The sequence below is a fragment of the Bos indicus x Bos taurus genome, chromosome 16 (assembly GCF_003369695.1).
Source record: "Bos indicus x Bos taurus breed Angus x Brahman F1 hybrid chromosome 16, Bos_hybrid_MaternalHap_v2.0, whole genome shotgun sequence".
NCBI classification, from domain to species: Eukaryota; Metazoa; Chordata; class Mammalia; order Artiodactyla; family Bovidae; genus Bos; species Bos indicus x Bos taurus.
This window is the reverse complement of record NC_040091.1, coordinates 28,331,221-28,353,633: the sequence shown is the minus strand read 5'-3', so window position 1 is coordinate 28,353,633 and position 22,413 is coordinate 28,331,221. Positions and strand designations below refer to the sequence as shown.

At 40.0% G+C, this 22,413-nt stretch overlaps 1 protein-coding gene across 1 annotated transcript; it reads left to right on the top strand.

Moving 5' to 3' along the window:
• Positions 1-2,355: 2,355 nt before the first annotated feature.
• Positions 2,356-18,039, top strand: SDE2 (SDE2 telomere maintenance homolog). The gene is made up of 7 exons (XM_027564610.1): positions 2,356-2,541; positions 7,971-8,088; positions 9,568-9,679; positions 10,009-10,178; positions 11,012-11,126; positions 14,018-14,522; positions 17,582-18,039. Exons 1-7 carry the CDS (start codon positions 2,422-2,424, stop codon positions 17,801-17,803), a joined length of 1,362 nt encoding a protein of 453 aa, XP_027420411.1. The 5' UTR covers positions 2,356-2,421; the 3' UTR covers positions 17,804-18,039.
• The last annotated feature ends 4,374 nt before the right edge of the window (positions 18,040-22,413 follow it).

Below are 22,413 nucleotides of genomic sequence, written 5' to 3'. Positions count from 1 at the left end.
ATAGAGTTCTAAGAGCACAGCTACACACTCTTAATAGGAGAGGAACTGGCCCCCACCCACTCACCATTTAGTGTCATAACCCCCCATGTGTCTTCCTGTCTCTTTTCTCCCTACAATGAGGTTGGAAAGGTGGCAGCATTTGTTTCTATTTTTCCACAACCAGCCTGGCACATAACACCGTCTACTGGACGCCACCACACACTCAACCATCCAGCCAATCAGCTGTCTTTCTAGATGTTTTTTTCCACTGATGTGCACTGTCTTCTTGGCCATAGCCCTAACTTTGGGTACCTTAATTTTCTCATTATTTAAATGTATTCAGTAATTTAATCCAAGTTGAAGCTGTATCTGCAAGAGAGAAAGTGTTCTGTTAGTGCTGACGATGGTGGCACAGTGGTAAAAAATCCACCTGCAAGTGCAAGAGATACAGGACACGTGGCTTTAATTCCTGGGCCAGGAAGATCCCCTGGAGGAGGATTTAGCAACCCACTCCAGTATTCTTGCCTGGAAAATTCCATGGACAGAGGAGCCTGGTGGGCTAGAGTCCATGGGGTCACAAAGAGTCGGACATGACTGAGCACACACGCAGGCAGGCATGTTTCTTCAGACATGTATTGGGAATAATTAGGCTGTCTACCTCAATCCCTGGGTTGGGAAGATCCCCTGGAGAAGGAAATGGCAATCGACTCCAGGACTATTGCCTGGAAAACCCCATGGACAGAGGAGCCTGGTAGGCTACAGTCCATGGGGTCGCAAAGAGTCGGACAGGACTGAACAACTTCACTCACCTCAGTAATTCATCAAATATCCAACTAATATTTATTTAATGCCTACTTTGTGTGTGCCATGGTGCCGCATGCTAAGTGCTTATTGGGAAGATTTAACAACAGATTATATATTACTCAGGAGATTTGTCTTTGAAAAGTTAATAATAGTTATTGCATATTTTAAATGACAAATGCCTTTTCAATACTTTTTTTTTAATACTTGGGATTTTTAACAATCGGAATTTAAATGCAAGAAAGGGATAAAGAAGGAACGATTTAATTTAAACTGGAGGTTTTGGAAAGGCTAGATATAATGTTAGTAACAAACAATGTGGACTTCCCTTGTTAGAAGATAAATACTTGGTGAGACAGTTACTGACTCTGGGGTCACCATGTCACCCACTTTGCAAAACACTGGTCTCTAGCATAGTATTTTTATTATTTTGTGTAATTTTTCTTTATCTCCTGACATTCCCATGGAGGCCCTTTCTCATTTTTCTTTCTATGAAAGTGAAATAAAGACAACGGAATCTGTAACTTCAGAAGTCTTGAAATTCTGTTGTTCATACCACCAGTAAAAACGATTTCTGAATTCTTCGTTGCTTTCCCTTTAGCTGAATTTCATTTGCTAAAGATCTGAGACGCAGAGAATTTGATTCTGTGGACTGATACAATCGTGCTTAATAGGTACAGATATTTCCTAAGAACCCTCCTATCTCGTGGCTTTTAAATTGCTCAGGATTTTATAAATACCATAACCTCAGCATATTAAAACATTAAGGGATTTCTTCAGATTCCCAGAGCCTTAGACTATGCAAATATGTGCGAGTGTGTTTCCATAGTGCGGAATAAAAGTTATGGCAGGGTTTTTCAGAGCAGCATCACTATAAGCGTCGCTCCTGCCACTGCCTTTCACAAGGGCCCACTTGCTGTGAAATATTTTGAAAACCGAGCTGAAGTGAAGATAACGCAGAGCGCAAACAGGCGGAAATACGAATAAACTGAGCGTGGCTGGCAGAAACCGAGAGGTTGGCAGTTTCCGCAAAGGAAGAGAAGGCTTGGTAAACCTGGAGGAAAAACCCGCCCAGAGCTGTTGTTTAGAAACCTCCCCACCTCCGTTTCCCTTGCCCCTAGAGTCGGGGAGCTCCCCAGAGCAGAGGAAGCAGCCCCCCAAAACCGCTTCCGCGACTGCAGCTTCCCTTCTCAGGCCCCCAGGGAGCAGCGCCTTCTCAGGCCACGATTCCCTGTGACCCAAAAATAACTACACGGATAGAAGGGAAAGGTCTGAAGCTTGAGGCACAAGGAAGTACTCAGTTACCTTCTTATCGCTTATAGCCAGAACGCTGGAAACTTAACCCCGCGCCAGCCTTTTATAGAGAGTCCCTCGAGCCCCGCCCTAGCAACTTCTCTTAGCAACGCCTCGCCCTGGTGCTCTGCCTTCTTATCGGCCTCAGCCAGGCCCTTCCTGTTCCCCTCCCCCAGTCGGTTTTGCTCGGCTGCTTCAGGTCACGTGACTATCCCCAGGGGAGGGGCGGGGCGGGCAAAAATGTGAGGGGCGGGGCGCTGGGTGAGCGAGCTTACGTCATCAAGATACGCCCGGTGGGTGGTGGTTCTTAGCGCTCCTGGGAGTGCCGAGGTTCCGCGACTGGGTGAGATGGCGGAGACGGCGGCGCTGGTGTGGCTTCGGGGCCCTGGCTTCGGGTGCAAGGCGGTGTGGTGTGGTTCGGCCCCGTGCTCCATACGAGATTTTATCCGTCGACACTGCGAAGATCAGGTGAGGTTTGTGGTTCCTGGAAAGTAGAGGACAGAGGAGGTCAGGGGCAGGAATAGGTGTGGCGAGGGTGTGTCGGGGGGTCTATTCTTTGGGGTTTTCAGTTTTTGAGGTTGAGGGTTCCTCAGTTTCAAACTGATAGTGAGGGCTTCCGTCGCTTTTGTTTTGTGATGGTTTTGTCTCAGAGAAGGGAGAAAAACCCTTCCGCTCACTGGCGCTATAGTCCGGCCCTCAGTCTGGACTAACAGAATACCCTTTGGTATTATTCTCTTCATCCGTAAAGGAGGCATTTGGCCAAGATGATTTTTAAGGCTCACTTCCTTACGTTCACTCGACGGGTATGTGCATTTTTGTCCTTTGATAACACAGCCCTGTTAGATCCAACCTAAAGAAGTATGTCATATCCAAAGGATGATTGGGAACGAAATGGATTCTTCTGGTCACTGGTCGTGGCCAAGCATTCACATAGGCCCTGTCGAGAGCATGATTCTTAGGGCCTGTCATTTAGATTATTTCATTAATCATATGATGTTCTTATTTGTCCAGGCGTATTTTTCAAAAACTTATAAAGTTACACATGTGTGGTTTACTTAATTTTGACGTAAGCAAGCTTTTACCAACTAAATTACCTGTTATGTTATTTAAAGAATTAGATGCTCTCCTTGAATCTAATTTTAATTTTGACGTTTGACCTCTTACTCTGTTTTTCTTTATAAGTACACCTCCTCCGTGTTTCCCTTGACTTTCTCTGGTTGTTATTTATGAGCTTAACAGATGTTAACACTGCAGTCTAAACCACATCTCTACTTAGATTGGTTCCATGAAGAAGCAGTGTTTATTTGCAAATCATGTAGTTTTTCAGTTTCCCGTTTTCCTCCTATACTTCAGTCCAGTTTAACTGCTGTCAGAACTGACATCAGTTTGCCATCTGTTTGCCATCAGTTCCATCAGTTTGCCATCTGAATGGGGAAATATTTTCAAAAATAGTTGGATTTTAATATCTTTGGAAATAACTCTTATCTCATGAATACAGTTTTCAAACTCATTTACAGTTGATCCAAAGTGGGACCAGAAAAATTTAGACCTTAATTATGAGGAGTCTTGGAAAAAATTTAAAATAAGAAGAAATATGAATGAATGAATTCAGTCATATACTTAAGAAGCATGGCCATAATAACTATGAACAAAACCACAAAACTTATAAAAGGGCATTTGATGAGATACTGGAATAAATAAAAATAGCGCAGTTTCACACCTGTGCCTTTTAAGATAAAACTAATCTGACACATGATAAAGTTGGTGTTAGTTCTCCCTGAAGAAATGAAAAATCAGCCCAGCTGTTCATTAGGCTGGGATAACAGACATAGATAGAGCCAGCTGCAAAGTCAATAAGAAGAAAGTGTTTCTCCCAAGGACATGGTGCAGTGGTGAAATGTCAAAAATGATTTCCTTGAGTCTACTTCTTTTTCATTGTTTTTGAAACCTTACCTTGAAAATCATAGATTATAAGAGTAAACTGCTGTTTGAAGTTGTATCGGTAAGAAGCATCCCACTCTTGCCTTGAGGATCTAAGTCTCTTTGATGTAGAGAAGCACTCTCAATTTCCAGGTGCAGAGCTTCAAATTAAGGGGTTTCTAGACACAACATTGCACATTTATCTTAACTTTGTAGTTTCCGAGGAAACAGGAGCCTGGATCTCCTTCACAGTCTAGACCTGGTATTGACCCTGATACACACAGCCCTGCTTTATTGTGAGCCTTTTAAAACATTGTTCCATTTAAATTTTACCTAAATTCCATCCTAGCCCCCAATCCTATAACTCTATGTTTTTATTTGTTGGTGAGACACCTCATGATTCCTCTGGTGTGCAGTCCCTCGCTTGTAGTGAGTCAAGAAATTTGATTTTGTTTTTCTCTAGTGCCCTTGGCTGATTGGCCCACGACACACATACTTTGTGTTCAAAATGCCTTATAAAGGTTAAAAACAGTTAAATTGATTCTAAATTTTCTTTTTTTTTTTCCTACTAGAAAGTTGACAAGAATCTTAAGTAGAAAAATGCAATTTTGGTAATCAGTTGTCTGATTAAATAAGCGGTTCTGTTCAGAAATAAAGTATGATGTATAATCTTTGTGCCTTCATATTAAAGTTTTTGAAGTTATTTAAGATTTTAGAAATACCATACTCATTGGATATACAAAATATTAAAAGAAACTAAAGTGGCTATTAATTTATAAACATTATATAGAAGGTATATTACTTGTCTCATTTAATTGTGCAGCTTTTTAAAGTAAACAGGATTTTATAGACAGGAATCATCCTTCATTCACATCATTGTATATGGCCTGAGTTCCCTTCCTCTCTCCTGGTACTATATTTGCCTGGGAAAATGCCGGACAGTCTAAATCCAGCTCTCCACCTATTTTGAGTGGCATCTAGGCAGTGACCCTGGTAGGGGAACTAATCAGTCTCATGACAAATTCACATACACCAGCCTTAGTGCTGCTTGGCAATTCTACTGTAATTGCATTTGGATTAGAGAAATCTGCTGGATTGCAGGACTGCTGAGAATATTGATCCCGCTAGCCCTTGGGCAGCTGGACAGAACCTGGGGGTGCCCAGAATCTCAACCCATCCTTGGTAACTTTACTCACTCCCCAGGGTGTCATCCAGATATTATTGGTGTTTACCGTGGTATGAAAAGGATTGAGAGGCACTGCTCAGTTCATCACTCTTTGACTCTCCTGGATTACTCTCGCACATCCTCTCTCTTTAAATCTCCAAGACTTATTCCATCTCAAGGACAAACTTTGTATTCAAGCAGTAAGAACAGAATTTTCCTCTCCTCACAGCAGTGCTCTGGTAGGTACCTGCTGTATATTCAGCCTTCTTGTGTATTACTGTGGATGAACTGTCTTTATTTTACAAGTAATGTGCAGTTCTCTTCTACTTTGTAGAGTAACCCCTCCTTCTCACCTACTGAAAGACTTACTTGGCATTAGTGCTTTCTCCCCTGTATTTTCCAGTGTTTTCCCTTTTTCCTGGATCATTCCTACCAGTGTGCAAACATGAGCCCACATCCCTTCCAGCTATTGCTTTATTTTCTCTGATTTTCTTGATTAAAAAAAATATGCTTGAGCATAAAGCTCTTCTCCTTTAGAACCCACTCTAGTTCAGCTTTTCTGTTCCCATCACTTCAACAGCTCTGTGTCATTCTGGTCAGTATCTTCTGTGTGGCCGTATCCAACGATCAGTTTTCAGTTTTCATCTTGCTTGGCCTGTCGGCCTCAGTTTGCACAGTTGACCATTCCCCCCCTTAATACACTTCTCTCACTTGTGCAGAGGACACCCTCAGTTCTCTTCCGTCTCGCTGGCCTCTCCTTTCCAGTCTCTCTTGCTGCTTCGTCCTCATCACCCTGAACTCTGAAGTTGGAGGGGCCCCTCCCTCATCCTAGTGGTTTCGTCCATACTCAGGGCTTTCAGTGCCATCAGTGTGCTGATAGCTTTCAAGTGTAAATCTTCAGCACAGACTTCTTCTCCAGACTCCAGACTTGTATAGCACCTGGTCTACTCGGCATCTCCATCTGCTTGTGTAATAAACATCTCACACTAAAATATCCGAAACGAGACTGATTTTCTCTTTCAAATTTCCTTTTCTCTCTTAATAGGTGGCAACTCTATTTTTCCACTTGTCAAACCAAATTTTTGGAATCTAGTTTCTCTGTTGAGCTCACTCCCTTCACTAGAGCGTTAGCATTTTCGTTCAGAGTGTCCTCAGAATCTCACATTTCTCTTTCACTCTGCCACTACTGCCCTGGTACACATAGAACTGTCTCACCTGGATTATCCCAATGATCTCTCTGCTTCTGTAGTCTTATTTTTACAGTTTAACAGTTTTACAGTTTAAGAGCATGACTCTGATCTCAGTTTGTTCAAAACTCTACAATAGTTTTATTCAGAGTACCATCCAGAATCCTTACAGTGGTTTTGAAGGCCTTATCACTCTCCTTTGTGTACTTCATTCCAGCCATGTTGGCTGTGTTGCTCTTCCTTGAGTGCTCTAAGCTCATCTCAGTTGCAGTCTTTGCATTTGCTGTTGCCTCTGGAATGCTGTTCCCCCAGACAACCATATGACTTATTCTCTCACTTTCTTAAATTCTCTGCTTTCTCTGACTGACCATATATATTAACTAGATTACCACCTCACCTATCCACATATCTTAATCCCCTTTACTCTGCATATCACCACTTGACATAATATATAATTTGTCAATTACATAATTATATCAAACATAATATATGTTTGTTCATTATTTGTCTTCCCCCACTAGAATATAAGCGTCATGAGCCAGGATTTGCATTCACTGTGGTATTCATGGTAGTATTCCAATACTTGAAAAGTACCATGCTTATAGTAGGCAGCTGAGTGAAGGAATGGGTCCCATTAAAATAGCTGTGTGATGTGCCTCAGAATGCATGTTCATAGTTTCCACTTCAGGAAGATGCCAGAAATGCCTTTTTCCTTTATATTTGTATTTAGATCTCTTTATTCTTCATGTTGCAGATTTAATTGTCAGCCTCCTATATAACCTCCTATAAGTTCCATATAACTTTGGAGACTACTCCTCTGTTGTGTTATTTTATGGCATCAGAAACTTGTTTAGGGACTTCCTGGCAGTCCAGTGGTTAAGACTCTGAGCTTCCACTGCAGAGGGTATGGGTTTGATCTCTGATTGAGAGCCAAGATCCTACATGCCAAGTGTTGCGGCTTTAAAAAAAAAAAGAAACTTGTTTAGAAAACTTTACGGTATTTATATTTTCTTTACATCACTTGATCTGACATAGAGTGGGTTTGGGGGGAGGTATGTGGGCTTCTTCAGAGATTGGCTGGAACTCAGGAAGACGCTGGCAGAAGAGATTAGTTACCAACTGCCAGCTGATTCTAAAACCGTTAAAGCTTATGTAAGTATATTAAAAACCATATTTTTGTCTCCTCCTCTCCCCTCTTCTTATCCCTATCTACACTTTTCAAGATGTCACTTTTAAATTTTGGGCCACAATGTTCAACTTGGTATTATTTTTAAAAGTCAGAGGAAATGGGACCGTCAGAGTTACTAGATCTGAGCCCCTGTAATCTTCCACCTTTACTCCTATTTCCTATTAGAGAATGAGAAAGAGCAGTTTTAATTTTCACCCAAGAGGCAGAAAGTTCTTTATATCATGATTAGGTAATATTAGGAAAAAGTTATACCTAGAATACATCATAAAAAATGACTTTTTTCTTTTAGTGGTTTTCATTTTTTTTCAATTCAGCAGATATTAACTTATCACATCTACTATCTCCTTGTAACTGAAATAATAAAAAATAAGCTAGGTCCCTTCCTGCAAAAAACTCGTCTCATAAACAGCATTGAAAGAACCCTCACTGTCTCCAGGTTGTTCCAGTGGAATGCTTCTTTGTGAAGTGCAATGGATCACTCGTTAACACCAGCGACACAGTGCAGCATGGAGCCGTTTACAGTCTGGAACCCAGACTTCGTGGTGGAAAAGGAGGTAGGACGTGAATGTTGACGGCTTAGTAGTAACATATCTGCATTCTGTGGCCAGATGTATTAAATTAACAAACTCCTTGATCTCTAGTGTACCAGCCTTGATTTGTCTTATGAAGTTCTTTGTTAATTTACCTAGTTTTGAATATTTTCTCTTTTATTCTTTTCGGGGAAGATACAGTATGATAAAATTCCCACCTTCTCCAGCCCAACCAGATCACTCTTTGGCACCCTAGGCTCTCAGTCTTTGGGGAGAATTAGATGAAAAGAGGTGACGGCTGTTCTGTCCAGTTTGCTGATGAGTGTTAGAACAATCAGATCTCCTTTTGCTATTCTCAGCATTTTGTCTGGTTATTCTAGTTCCCTGGGAAGTCTGACGTCACTTTATGAAATACAACTGTTTACAGATTGAGGTAGATTAAGGTCCTGGTTGTAGTAACTTGTCTTAGAGAGAAAACAAACTAAAAGAGCAAAAACTGAATATGAACAGTTCTTGGTATTTCTCCTGATAGACTAACATATAATTCTTAGGCTTTCTCAAAATCTGTGGTGACTTGGTTTGGTTTTCAAAGAACTAACATCTCAGATTACAGTCATTCTGCTGTTTGAAATTCTATCAATATGAAGCTTGTTGTGTCAGCCAGTGACAGATTAAAATTGCTTTATTGCAAAATCTCATCATATAAATTGTAAAATTCTTAATTGTGGAATTTTGGGATTTCTGTCACGAGGTATAGCCCTCTAAAATATCCCAGTGGTGCAGGTACAGTATTGCAGAAGTATAAGAGAAAGTGTGACAACCACGAGATTGAATCACATTTATCAATATTCTTACCTTTGCTACCTGGGTTAGAATCTTGACGTGCATTTCCTTTAAAACCAAAAAGAAATAGAGATCACCTTTACTCTTAAGATAATCTTATAATATAATAATACTCTTTTTGCAAGTTCGGCTTTTGTCCATCCTTGAATACTTAAAAAAATTTTATTTATTTATTTTAATTGGAGGCTAATTACTTTACAATATTGTGGTGGTTTTTGCCATGCATTGACATGAATCAGCCACGGGTATACATGTGTCCCCTGCTCCTGAACACCCGTCCTCCCCATCCCATCCCTCTGGGTTGTCCCAGTGCACTGGCTTTGAGTGCCCTCTTTCATGCATCGAACTTGGACTGGTCATCTATTTCATATATGCTAATATACATGTTTCAATACTATTCTCTCAAATCACCCCACCCTCGCCTTCTCCCACAGAGTCCAAAAGTCTGTTCCTTACATCTGTGTCTCTTTTGCTGTCTCGCATATAGAGTCATCATTACCATCTTTCTAAATGCCATATATATGTGTTAACATACTGTATTGGTGTTTTTCTTTCTGACTTACTTCACTGTATATAATAGGCTCCAGTTTCATCCACTTCATTAGAACTGACCATCCTTGAATACTTTTTAACCTGCTTTCTCCAAATACATTTGTTTAGGTTTTGGCTCAATGCTCCGAGCACTCGGTGCTCAGATTGAAAAGACAACCAATCGAGAGGCTTGCCGCGATCTCAGTGGAAGGAGATTACGAGATGTCAATCATGAAAAAGCGTAAGATGCCCCCCTGTTTTGTTTTTTAAAGAGACATAGTTTTCTGTCATTAGTGATGGCACATGAACCACACGTATCAGAAATGTGAACTTAAAATACTTATGCTCTAATTTGTTGTTACCAGACTTAACCTTTTTCATGATTGAATAATTATCTTTGGGTTTTAGTCAAGTCCATAGCAGTATGCTAGTAAGCATGGCTCGCCTTTCTGAGGGACTATCACAGTGTGAATAAGAGTACAATAATTTGTATAGGTGGGGTGTTATCTATATAAAAGTATGTGTGTATAACTTAGCCATTTAGTTACGTCTCCTCTTTCCCATCTCCAGAATGGCTGAATGGGTAAAACAACAAGCCGAGCGAGAAGCTGAAAAGGAGCAAAAGCGCCTGGAACGACTGCAGCGGAAGCTTGTAGAACCCAGGCACTGCTTCTCCAGCCCCGACTACCAGCAGCAATGCCATGAAATGGCCGAGCGCCTGGAGGATTCCGTCCTCAAAGGTGAGGAGGAGGGTTCCTTAGTGCCATCCTCAGGCATCCTGGAAGCCAGCTCTTCCACACCAAGGGCAGTTCTTGACCCTTCTTAGGTTACAGACTTATGAGAATCTGATGAAGCTATGAAATTTCTTCACTCAGTAATGAACACAGTATGCCTTACTACACGGAGGGGAAAACCCACATATCCACACAGCATTTGACATAGTTGATCCCTGAGCTCTGGGGGCTCATGGGCCCCAGGTAGGAATGCTTTTTGTGCTTCCTGGGAATAAGCTAAGTCTTCAGGAGGTACTAAGACTCCCACATATTTGCTTTCAGTTTTAGGTCCCCTTTTAATTAAATGGTTTTTAATGGGAATGATTATTCTTAGCTTTTATGTTTTAGCATCAAAAGCATTATGCTAGGACTATTGTGCATTCAGCTGGATAAGGGGAAGTCTTTTCCATCAAAAGGGAGAAGCTGAAAAGGAGCAAAAGGGGGAAAGATAGTTGTATGCAAATATGGGGATGCATAAGGGGGTGAATTGTTAGGTTTGTGGAGTGTTAGGAATGGATCTGTAAGCTTCAAAGTTACAAATTGAAAAAAAAAAAAAAACAACAACAAAGTTACAAATTGGACATTGTGGTTTAAAAATCTGGTTCAAGAGCCAAAATGGTTATTTTAAATCTGTAAATTTAAGATTAGTCTCATTTTAACTGGATTAGATTTTGGTATGCTAAGAAATTTAAATCTAGAACTTTAGGTTGCAGCTCTTTTTGCAATCCAGATTATTTATAAATTCTTTAATTAAACTTGGTCCTGATAGTAGAAACTGAGTTGTTAAAATTTGTGGCTAGGCATGCAGGCTGCCTCTAGCAAGATGGTATCGGCAGAAATCGGTGAGAGTCGGAAACGGCCAAACAAATCAAAAACAGACGGAGGAGCCAGTGCAGGGAAAAGGAAATGCTTTTGGTAAGTATGTTCATTTTCATTCCAAATAGATCTTTGAGGACTGAAGAAAAATATTTTTTTCTTTCTGTTTATCCCTCTAGAATATCTTGTTCTGAAACTTACCTTCTATATGTCTTCCTTGTCTTATCTGGTATAAACACACTTTTAAGTAAAGTCTAATGGAAGCTCAGAAATTTTCCAGAGTGTTTCAGATCAGGTTTCAGTGATTCTCACATTATACACATTAGTAATGGTTTCTGCCATAAGTGCCCTTAATAGAATCTAAGGGATAGTTTGTTTGCCTTCAGTGAAAAATCACACACAAAATAGCTTTATACTTGAGTTATTAGTAGATGTTGAAAGAGGTACTTTTCAAAGTTCCAGGGGGAAGCCATGGCTTTAGTTTCCAAGTTGTTCTGTTTTCTCTGGTTTTTCATAGTCATCATTGAGGTCTTTGGTCACCTTTCCAGACCTCTCTACATCATTTTGCGCTTGTGGGTGAAAAGCACAGCGGTACTTTTTCTTAGCCCTTTTACTCTTAGTTCCTCCTCCCTTCCCAGCTGGTCTTCTGGTTACCGGCTTAGTTCTCTTGGGCCAAGTTCTAGATGATGATAAGTTGAGTTGGATCTTGGCTTGTTTGTTGGCTTCCCCTTTGGGGATAGAAAGGTAATTGTTAACTAAGTACTATTTAACTCAGTCCAGCATAGACTTTTTTGTGTTCTTTCTGAAATGGAAATTAAATGTTTCTGAGAGAAAATGTAGTGGTATTTCCTGTGGGTCTCTTTTTTTTAAGCCAGTTTTATTGATATATAATTTATATACAGTAAAATTCACCCTTTTTGAACAGTTCTTCAAGTTTTGAAAAGTTTATAATACATAATTATGTAAGCATCACCAAAATCAAGCTGTAGAATGTTTTTGTCAGTCTCAGAAGTTCCCTTGTGTCCTTTTGCAGTTAATTTTCCTCCCCCCACCTCTACCCCTGTCAACCACTGATCACTAGCCTGATGTTTGTTCCTATGGTTTCTTTTTTTCTAGAATGTCATATAGCTTTTTGTGTCTCTTTCTGTTTTTTTTTTTTTTTTAATGCTTCTAAGAGCATTTGTTATCAGATCTAAACTATTAAACTATTAGCAAGGAGATATGTTTCCACTGAATTACTTAACAGTGCATTCCTATAATACAGCCAAGAGATGCACACACGACAATCAGTTCAGTTCAGTCGCTCAGTCATGTCCGACTCTTTGTAACCCCATGGGCTGCAGCACACCAGGTTTCCTTGTCGATCACCAACTCCTGGAGCCTACTCAAACTCATATCCATCGAATCGGTGATGCCATTCCACCATCTCATCCTCTGTCGTCCCCTTCTCCTCCTGCCTTCAACCTTTCCCAGCCTCAGGGTCTTTTCAGATGAGTCATTTCTTCCCATCAGGTGGCTAAAGTATTAGAGTTTCAGCTTTAGCATCAGTCCTTCCAATGAATATTCAGGACTGATTTCCTTTAGGATGGACTGGTTGGAGCTCCTTGTAGTCCAAGGGACTGTCAAGAGTCTTCTCCAACACCACAGTTCAAAAGCATTAGTTCTTTGGTGCTCAGCTTTCTTTATAGTCCGACTCTCACATCCATACCTGACTACTGGAAAAACCATAGCTTTGACTAGATGGACCTTTGTTGGCAAAGTAATGTCTCTGCTTTTGAATATGCTGTCTAGGTTGGTCATAACTTTAATTCCAAGGAGTGTCTTTTAATTTCATGGCTGCAATCACCATTTGCAGTGATTTTGGAGCCCCCAAAAATAAAGTCTGACACTGTTTCCACTGTTGCCCCATCTATTTCCCACGAAGTGATGGGACCAGATGCCATGATCTTCATTTTCTGAATGTTGAGTTTTAAGCCAACTTTTTCACTCTCCTCTTTCACCTTCATCAAGAGGCTTTTTAGTTCTTCTTCGCTTTCTGCCATAAGGGTGGTGTCATCTGCATATCTGAGGTTATTGATATTTCTCCTGACAATCTTGATTCCGGCTTGTGCTTCTTCCAGCCCAGCGTTTCTCATGATGTACTCAGCATATAAGTTAAATAAGCAGGGTGACAATATACGGCCTTGACGTACTCCTTTTCCTATTTGGAAGCAGTCTGTTGTTCCATGTCCTCTAAACATAGGTACCTTACAAAAATGCACATACAGACCCATGGTTATAACTTAAAACTGTCTTCTAGATAATGGAGATATTAGCCAAGAGCCCTTCCTCTCACCCTGACTCTTACTCCTGTCTTCAGCATTTCAGTGACGAAGTAGCAGATTACATTTAGTTCTAAGAGGTGGATTAACATACACAGTCCCAGAAGACACAGCCCTTCATTGTTATAGGAAGGGCTGGGCCTTCTTTTTTTCACTTAGCATAATGCTTTTGAGACCAGTAGGTGGTGTTGTATGTATCGATAGTTCATTCCTTTCTACTGCCAAGTGTTGTTGCCTGGTATGGCTGTACCACAACCTGTTTATCCATTCTTTAGTTGTTAGGCATTTGGGTAGTTTCCAGTTTGGGGCAGTTATGAGTAAAACTGGGTTTTCTTTTAACTGTTCACTTTTTTATCTAATTTCCAACAGTTAAAATTCATACATTATTAGGAAAAAGGCTTTAAGCAAAATCAATTAAAGAGAGTCACATATTTTAAAGAGTGATCCTTAGTATCTTTGGAATGTTGTTCTCAGTCTCACTGAAATTTTTTTTTGCTTCTGTTTATACCTTTGGGATATCTTGTTCTGAAACTTACCTACTCTCCATCTCAAATAGCAGATATCCTTATTCAGAGTCTGTTTCCTGGACTAACCGCAGCTCTCTCTTTTTATTTTTTTTTTAAGTTGAAGCTGTAAATGGCATTAAATCTTTCTATTACTTTCTGATAGGATGGGCATGGAAGGACTAGGGACCACAGAGGGGTCCAGCTCTGAGAACTCTGACAACGACAGTGAAGAAGCACCTGGTACTTCTGGAATGAGCTTTCATGTTTCTCAAAATGGCTGTGATGGTGTTGACATGGCAGCTGAAATTCCGAGTAGTTCTCAGCAGGCAAGAGTATTGAATACAGACTGTAGATCACCAGAAAAACTACAGAGCCCTTTGACTGACTCTGGGAACAGTATTTCAGAAGACTTGCATGCTGAGCTGGGGGAGACACCTACCCAGGAGTACATGGAGAGGAAGAGGGCTGTAGAAACAGAGAACACCCGGGAGAAAAAGGAGGCGGAGGGTAGAGAGCCCTTAGAAAAGGAAGCAGCTGGAGGTGGGCAGAATACGGAGCAGGAAACAAAAGAAACGACTGATGGGGAGAGAGCTGCCAAGGGAGCACCTGGAGAAGATAGGGAAAACATTGCTGTTGCCAGGCTGGCGGCCAGCCAGTCAGGAAACACGGTAAGTAAATTTTAGGAGTCGATGTCTAAAGCCAAGTCAGTTTTTTTCCTTAAACCTTTTATTTTGTATTGGGGTATCTCGATTAACAGTTTTTGATAAATTCAGGAAGTAACAAAGGGACTCAACCATACATATACATGTATGCATTCCCCCCCAACCCCTCTCTCATCCAGGCTGCCACATAACACTGAGCAGAGTTCCATGTTAAAGCCAAGTCAATTTAATCTCTGCAGTAGGTCATTAAAAAGAAAACATGTGCTTTTCCCCATCAGCTGCTTAGTGGAAGGGCTTGTTTAATAATCAGAAGTCGATGATAGTGAAGCTTGTCGTGTCTCCCCCCCACCCTATCCCCCAAAAGAAAAATCCTTGGATTTTTTTGTTTTTAAGCGGTGGAATTGGTATTACTTTGCCACTAGGTGGTATCCTTGGTTCTATATTTCATCAATTCTAGAATGCACATTTTTCACATTTTAGTATCTCTGAGTTTGGATATATATCACATTACAGTTTGCTTGATATGATTTATTCTTTCTTAATAATACAGGCAGTAGTAAGGCATATTATGATAGATGTCACTTTTAGATTTGATGAAATGTACCCATTTTCCTATCACTACATTTCTTGTTAGTTTTTCTTTCTCAAGTGAGTTACTGTTTGAACACAGTTGTCAGTTGGATGTGAACACCTTTCCTGCAGAAGAGGAGCAGTTCCTTTTAAATTTATCATTAAATCTTAAGCCCTACACTCAGATTTTTAAAAACTCATTTTCATTATGCGTGCTTTCCCTTAAATAGTTATTTGCTATCTTCAGTGGACTGACTTCAGCAAAAATCTTTCACGTTTATTTTTCAGTCTAATGATTTCCTTTTTAGGACAGATGAAACCTGACTTGGCTTCCTTTGATAAACACAAAGCTTACCATTATTTATTTAAAGCATCTTCCCTACTTCCAGGAAATAAGCAGAAATGCATATATTGCTCTTTAAAGGGGAGATAGTGAAATTTTTTGAGCTAAGGGCTTTAAATTGACCCTCACACCATCTCTGGAGTTATAACAATGTTCAGCTTTTACATAACTCATATATGCTAGGAGTTTATCCTGAGCAAAGTCTTAGAAAAATGAAAAAGGAAAATAGAATAAAACCTGATTTGACTTTTAATCTTTGAGCTTTTAACTGTGGAAATTTTGTTCTTGATGTAATTGTAGCTGTTGTATTCATAATAACTGTGCAGCCATGTGTGATTCTCCAGAGACACATGGTGGGTTAGGATTTGGCCATATATAAAGAAGTCAAGATGCACTCTAGAAATCTAACAAAATAACATTAAAAAAACAGATCAACTAGAAAGATAAAGAATCTATCTGTAGAGTTGTTCAATATTTTTTTTATTTTATTATTATTTTTAATTTTATGTTTTAACTTTACAATATTGTATTGGTTTTGCCATATATCAACATGGATCCGCCACAGGTATACACGTGTTCCCCATCCCGAACCCTCCTCCCTCCCCCAATATTTTTTTAAAAACAACTTAACTTTGAGAGAATTATCCTTTGAATATGCCGACAAAGGTCTGTCTAGTCAAAGCTGTGGTTTTTCCAGTAGTCATGTATGGATGTGAGAGTTGGACCATAAAGAAAGCTGAGCACCGAAGAATTGATGCTTTTGAACTATGGTGTTGGAGAAGGCTCTTGAGAATTCCCTGGACTGCAAGGAGATCCAACCAGTCAATCCTAAAGGAAATCAGTCCTGAATATTCACTGGAAGGACTGATGCTGAAGCTGAAGCTCCAATACTTTGGCCACCTGATGCGAAGAACTGACTCATTTGAAAAGACCCCGATGCTGGGAAAGATTGAAGGCGGGAGAAGGGGACGACAGAGGATGAGATGGTTGGATGGCATCACCGATTTGATGGATATGAGTTTGAGCAAGCTCTGGGAGTTGGTGATGGACAGGGAAGCCTGGCATGCTGCAGTCCATTGGGTTGCAAAGAGTCAGACACGACTGAGCGACTGAACTGAACTGAATATGTTTTTTAAAAAACTAAAAAAAAAAACCAACTCCTAGGTGAGGGACTTCCCTCGTGGTCCAGTGGTTAAGAATCCCCCTTCCAATGCAGCGGACGTGGGTTCAGTCCCTGGTTGGGGAACTAAGAACCCACATGCCTGGGGGCAGCTAAGCCCTTGGCACCACAACTGGAGAAAGCTGATGGGCTGCAACAAAGACCCAGTGCAGCAAAAAAAAAAAAAACAAAAACCCAAAAAACCCTAGATGAACACTTTCATTCCTGGCAGAGCATCCGTCATTAGAAGTATTTAATTTTGTGTAAGTCTGTAAAGTTACTTTGTTGATAGAACATTTACAGGTCTTGAACAGCATTTAAATTTGTCAAGTGAGAACTTTGACAATCATGATTATTTGATTAGAAAGCTTAAGATTATGGGGTTAGGGAACTTCCCCTGGTGGTTCAGTGGCTAAGACTCCATGTTCCCAGGACAGGGGCCTGGATTCCATCCCTGGTCAGGGAACTAGATCCCTCATGCCACAATGATGAAGGTTCCATGTGTGACAACTAAGACTTGATACAGCCAAATAAATATTTTTTAAAAAGATGATGGGGTTAATATCAGTAGAGTCATAGGCATAGGATTCTCACTAAAATGAACCTTTATAGGATGCTGCTTTTTTCTCCACTCATAGTGCAAAGGGTAGGCGAGGTAGGTGAAGTAGGTTTTGCTGTTTGAATTTTTACTAGATAAGTCAAAAAAGAAAAGTTATGTTCATACATATTAAGATTTATCTGTTTTGGAATCTTACCACTTAGGTTGTTTCTGAATACCTGTTTCTAAGTATATAGATTAAAAATTAATGTTTACTTGAATTGAGAACATGTATAGAATAACATGATTATTAGGATTCAGTAGTAAGATATGGCATATTAAATAAAAATTTCTTGAAAAATAGGATGTCAATGACAGTTGAAGAAAGTTTTAATTAGAGACAAAGGAATGGACGACTTACTTAAAATTTCTGTCTTTTTTTTTCTTTTTCTCAGGATATCAGTCAGGAAACTTTAGATTTACTGGCAATCAGTTCTGTTGCAGAAATGGAGTTGCTGGGCTTGGAGAAGCTCAAGTGTGAACTCATGGCCCGGGGACTGAAGTGTGGGGGCACTCTCCAGGAGCGGGCAGCGAGGCTCTTCTCTGTCAGAGGACTGGCAAAGGAGCAGATAGATCCAGCTTTATTTGCCAAACCTTCAAAAGGGAAGAAGAAGTGAATTTCATCAGAGCTGATTTTCTGTTTCTTTATAGTCTAGTGCTTATAACCTGTATAATGTTGACTCTTGAACGTTATTCCTTTTGCTATTAAAGGTGACTTTTTAATAATACAGTTCTAACTATCCTCTTTTTCATTATTAGATTTATGGAATTAATTTGTGAAACCATCTGAGCCTGAAGATTTTTTTTGTGGGAAACTTATAGCTCGTTTCTTTAATAAATATAGGGCTATTCAGAGTTTGGGTTTCATTTTGTGTCTTTTAGATAAGTTGTACTTTCAAAGATTTGTGGACATAAGATTATTCATAATATAGTCTTTTCTATCCTTTAATATCTGTAGGAGCTGTAGTGGTAATTTCTTTTTCATTCTCATACTGGTAATTTCTGTTTTTCTTGATCAGTCTAGGTAGAAGTTTATTGTTTGTTGATCTGTTCTCAAAGAACCACTTTTTGGCTTTGTTGCTTTTTCTTAATTGTTTTTAATTTCACTGATTTCTACTCTTTATCCTTTCTTCTAGTTTGCTTGGGTTTACTTTGCTCTTTTTTGTTTTTCTTCTTAAGGTATGTGCCCAGTCACTGACTAGACTTCGTCTAGTATAAATATTTAAAGCTGTGAGTTTTTCTTTAAGCACTATTTTGACTCCATCTCAGAATTTTTAATATATTTTCATTTTCATTCAGTTTTGAATATTTTCTAACTTTCTTGTGAAGTCTCTTTGACTTATATGGATTACCTAGAAGTATGTTGTCTAATTAGCAAATTTTAAAACTTCAATTTATTTAAACTAAAAAAAATAGTTTACCCATTTCTCCCATCCTGTACTCCCTGCCTCTGACAACCACCAATCATTTCTCTGTATCTATGAAGTTGGGGTTAGATTCCACATGTAAGAGAGGTCATACAGTATTTGTCTGTATCTTACTTAATTCACTGAGCAAAGTGCCCTCAGGATCCATTCATATTCTGAAAATGGCAAAATTTAATTCTTTGTTAACGGCTGAATAATACTGCATCGCGTATATTGTTCATTTGTCATCCATTTATGGGTACTTAGGTTGTTTTCATATCTTGGCTATTATAAATAATGCTGCAGTTAATATGGGAGTGTACATAGCTTTTCAAGTTTTTGTTTTCCATTTTTATCATTATTTATTTATTTATTTTTGGCTGTGGCTCATGGCTTGTAGGAGCTTAGTTCCCAGACCAGGGATTGAAACCCAGGTCCTCAGCAGTGAAAGTGCAGAATCCAAATCATGGGACTGCCAGAGAACTGCCTTTTTTTTTTTTTAGTAAAGAGTGGGTGGATGGTGCATTTTCTGAACCCTCACATATCTGGCAGTGTTTTTCTGTTACTTTTGCATATGTGATAACCTTGACTGGATATCAAATCCTAGTTTGCAGTCTTCTTTAAAAACAATAGATATTTGCTATTGTTTTCTGGGATATAATATTGCAGTAGAGAAGCTTTTGATTCTGATTTTGAGTTTCTTAATGTGAATTTTTTTCCTTGAATAGATACTGCTTTTTCTTTATGCTTTAAAATTTAAAATGTCACCATGTTATTTCTAGGTATGGTCTCTTCCTTAATATTTCTTAGTATTAGGTGACTTTTTTCCAGTCTAAAGACTGGCCTTTTAATTTTACACCATTATTTTCCTATTATTTGATTATTGCCTTTATTCTTTGTTTCCATGGAACCTGATTTTTGCCATATCCAATCTGCTGTTTACCACTCTTGTATTTGTAAACAATTAGGCTTTTCCCTTAGAAAATCTTTGTTACTTTCAGATTAGTCCATGCTTACTTGCTTCTGTTTTTAAATATGTTCTCTTGAAACTTGGTATGCATATGCTTTGGGGTCTTCTATGTTTTCTGTTTCTCTTTGATAAGGGCACCTTTCCTCGAATTCCTCAAATTGATTTCCTTATAATTTTTCAGGCTTTTAGTGTGTCTGCATGTGCGTACATTTAGATCTTCTAGGATAGGATTAGCTATACAAGAGATTTATTGGGGGCTGGGAACTGGTGTCGGAGAAGGCAGGGGAGAAACTTCAGGTGTTGGTTTGATACCATAGAAGGAGAGGGAACAAAGGAGGGTTAGGAAGAATCTCGGACTCCAGTCCAAGGAAGGTTGGGCCAAGCACATGGAGAGTTCTCAAGCCACAGTCATCTGTGGAATCCAGCAGCTCGCTGAACGGGCCTGTCTTACTCTCCCACTGCACCCGTCGACTAGAAAGAGTCCCCTGGAAGTGAAGGTTGGGGTGGATCTGTGGATCCAGAGGGGCAGCCAATGGGACCATTGGTCAATGATGTTCTCCACCAGGGGATCTGAAGGGTATTTATTCATGGTTGCTTAGGATTATTTTTTTGGCTCAGGTAGTTGAAATCAGTTTTCTTCAAATTATATGGGTACTTGTGCCAATATATATTTTTAATATTTATCTGACTGTGACCGGGTTTTAGTTGTGACAATCTGATCTTTGTTGTGGTATGCAGGGTCTTTAGTTGTGGCGTGTGGGATCTAGTTACCTGACCAAGGGTCCAACTCAGGCCTCCTGCATTGGGAGTGTGGATTCTTAGCCACTGGACCAGCAGGGAAGTCCCCTTTGCAAATCTTAAAAAGCACACTCAAAAGAGAAAGGGGAGAGTTTAGATTTAGTGGAAGATTCACTTTGTCAGATTAGAGGTTCTTGTATGTGTGTGAGATTTGGGCAGCCATGTCCAGAGACTTTCTTTTCTGTTGTGGCAACATGAAGTTGGCTGCTCAGTGCCCCTTTCCTGATTGGCATGGTTGTGCCCTTCAGTTGCCAGTTCAAGCTGTGCTCTGCTTCATTTAGTGTGGAAGTGTGAGCAGCCCTCACCCTGCTCCTCACAGCATGTAGACCTTCACTGGAAAAGTTAAAAAACCCATAATTCTGAAATTGTCCCTTGGAGCATTAAAGGAAGTTAAAGAGGTTCACAACGCACAGAGACTGTCTTGAGATCATTATTTGTGGCTGTGGTTTGTCCAGCTTTCACTGGTGCACATGTGGGATGGTAATGGGCTTCTGTTGGGGTTCATTTCAATGGCTTAATCTTTTCCCCCCCTGCTTGATTGAGAAATAATTGACATACATCACTGTTTAAGTTGAAGAAATACAGCATGATGATTTGATATACATATTTTGTGAAGTGATGACTACGATAGTTTTAACTAACATCTGTCTTCCCAAATATATACAATAAAAAGAAAAGAAAAAAGGAAAAATACTGTCGTGATGAGAACTCTTAGGATTTACTCTCTTAACTTTCCTACGTACCACACAGCTGTGTGGAGTAGAGGTGATTTAAATGTGTTTCGAGTGTACAGCAAAGAGATGCAGTTATACATACACATATATTCATTCTTTTTTAGATTTTTTTCTTACACAGGTTATCACAGCCTAGTACTTTTTAATCCTAAAAGTATGTACCTTTTAACTATCTTCCTCCAGTTCTCCCTTCCCCACCCTCCACCTCTGGTAACCTCTCTTTTTCAATAAAAGAGTTTGATTTTCTTTGCAGGGTTCCACATGTAAGTGAGATTATGAATTTGCCTTTCTCTGACTCAGTGTTACTTTCTTGCTCACAGTTTGATTTTGAGGTACTAACCTTTCCCCTCATTCCTAGTACTGCTACAGAGCTTCCTTGTATTCCTTTACTCACTTCAGAGGGGGTTGGCAAGAAGGGGTTCAGTGTGCGTCCTCAGCTGACCATCCTGCACCAGTCCCTGTTAGTGGATTTTCTAAATCAAAAGTGCCTCCTAGAAAGTTCAATGATTTAGTAGCAGATGTTAACAACTCTAGGCTGCCTCTGATCAAAATCAGTAAGGTGCCAACTGTTCAACTTCACGACACCCCTTGTGTGTCTCAACTAGCACATGGAGGAGGTGGCACTGTGTCACATAGGCCCTCGCTCTCAGCCATCTGTCAACCTGTTTCTGGGGAGAAGTCTGATTCAGGTCTACTTTCCTTCACAAGTAGGAAGGAAAAGAAGTGAGGAATTAGGAGTGTAGACAAATAATAAAACGGGTATTCAGTACTGAGAAGGCCCCCAGGGCTGGATATATCTCAGTTTACAACTAGATCACTTGCTACATTTCCAGGATAGGGAGGCCTGTCAGGTCTCTGCCTGTTGAAGTTCTCATCTTTCCAGACAGCTCACATTACCTTCTGCAACTGTGGGTCTCTGTGAAAGGAAACAGTGGGCTGATCTTAAGGGTTTATTCTGCAGACCTACAGTTTCTGAACATTGTTTATTGTGCACGTCTATCAGTAAAACTTTGGGGGTGTGCACCCCAGATGATATCACTCATTTATTTAGAGCTCCATCGGCCTTTGACTAAAAAGCCCAAGGGCTTACTTAAAATCCCTGGCAACCCCTTCAGTCTATGCCCTCACCCAGCTCTGACCTTATCTACTCCTACCTCGCTCCATCTCAGCCAAGGCAGCCTCCTTGCTATTGCTTGGATAAACCGAATCCACCAAAGACACTCTGCTTCCACAGTTCCGCACTCACTTCCTTCTCTCTGGAACATTCTATCTCTGGTTGTCCACAGGTGTGCCTCTTCTCTTATTTAAAATAGCAGCTA

Excerpts from the sequence above, each read along its gene's own strand:
- SDE2 (XM_027564610.1), top strand. The coding sequence starts at position 2,422 with ATGGCGGAGACGGCGGCGCTGGTGTGGCTTCGGGGCCCTGGCTTCGGG. Across the intron at positions 8,089-9,567 it reads ACTTCGTGGTGGAAAAGGAG|GTTTTGGCTCAATGCTCCGA; the intron begins GTAGGACGTGAA and ends ACATTTGTTTAG. Across the intron at positions 14,523-17,581 it reads CCAGCCAGTCAGGAAACACG|GATATCAGTCAGGAAACTTT; the intron begins GTAAGTAAATTT and ends TCTTTTTCTCAG.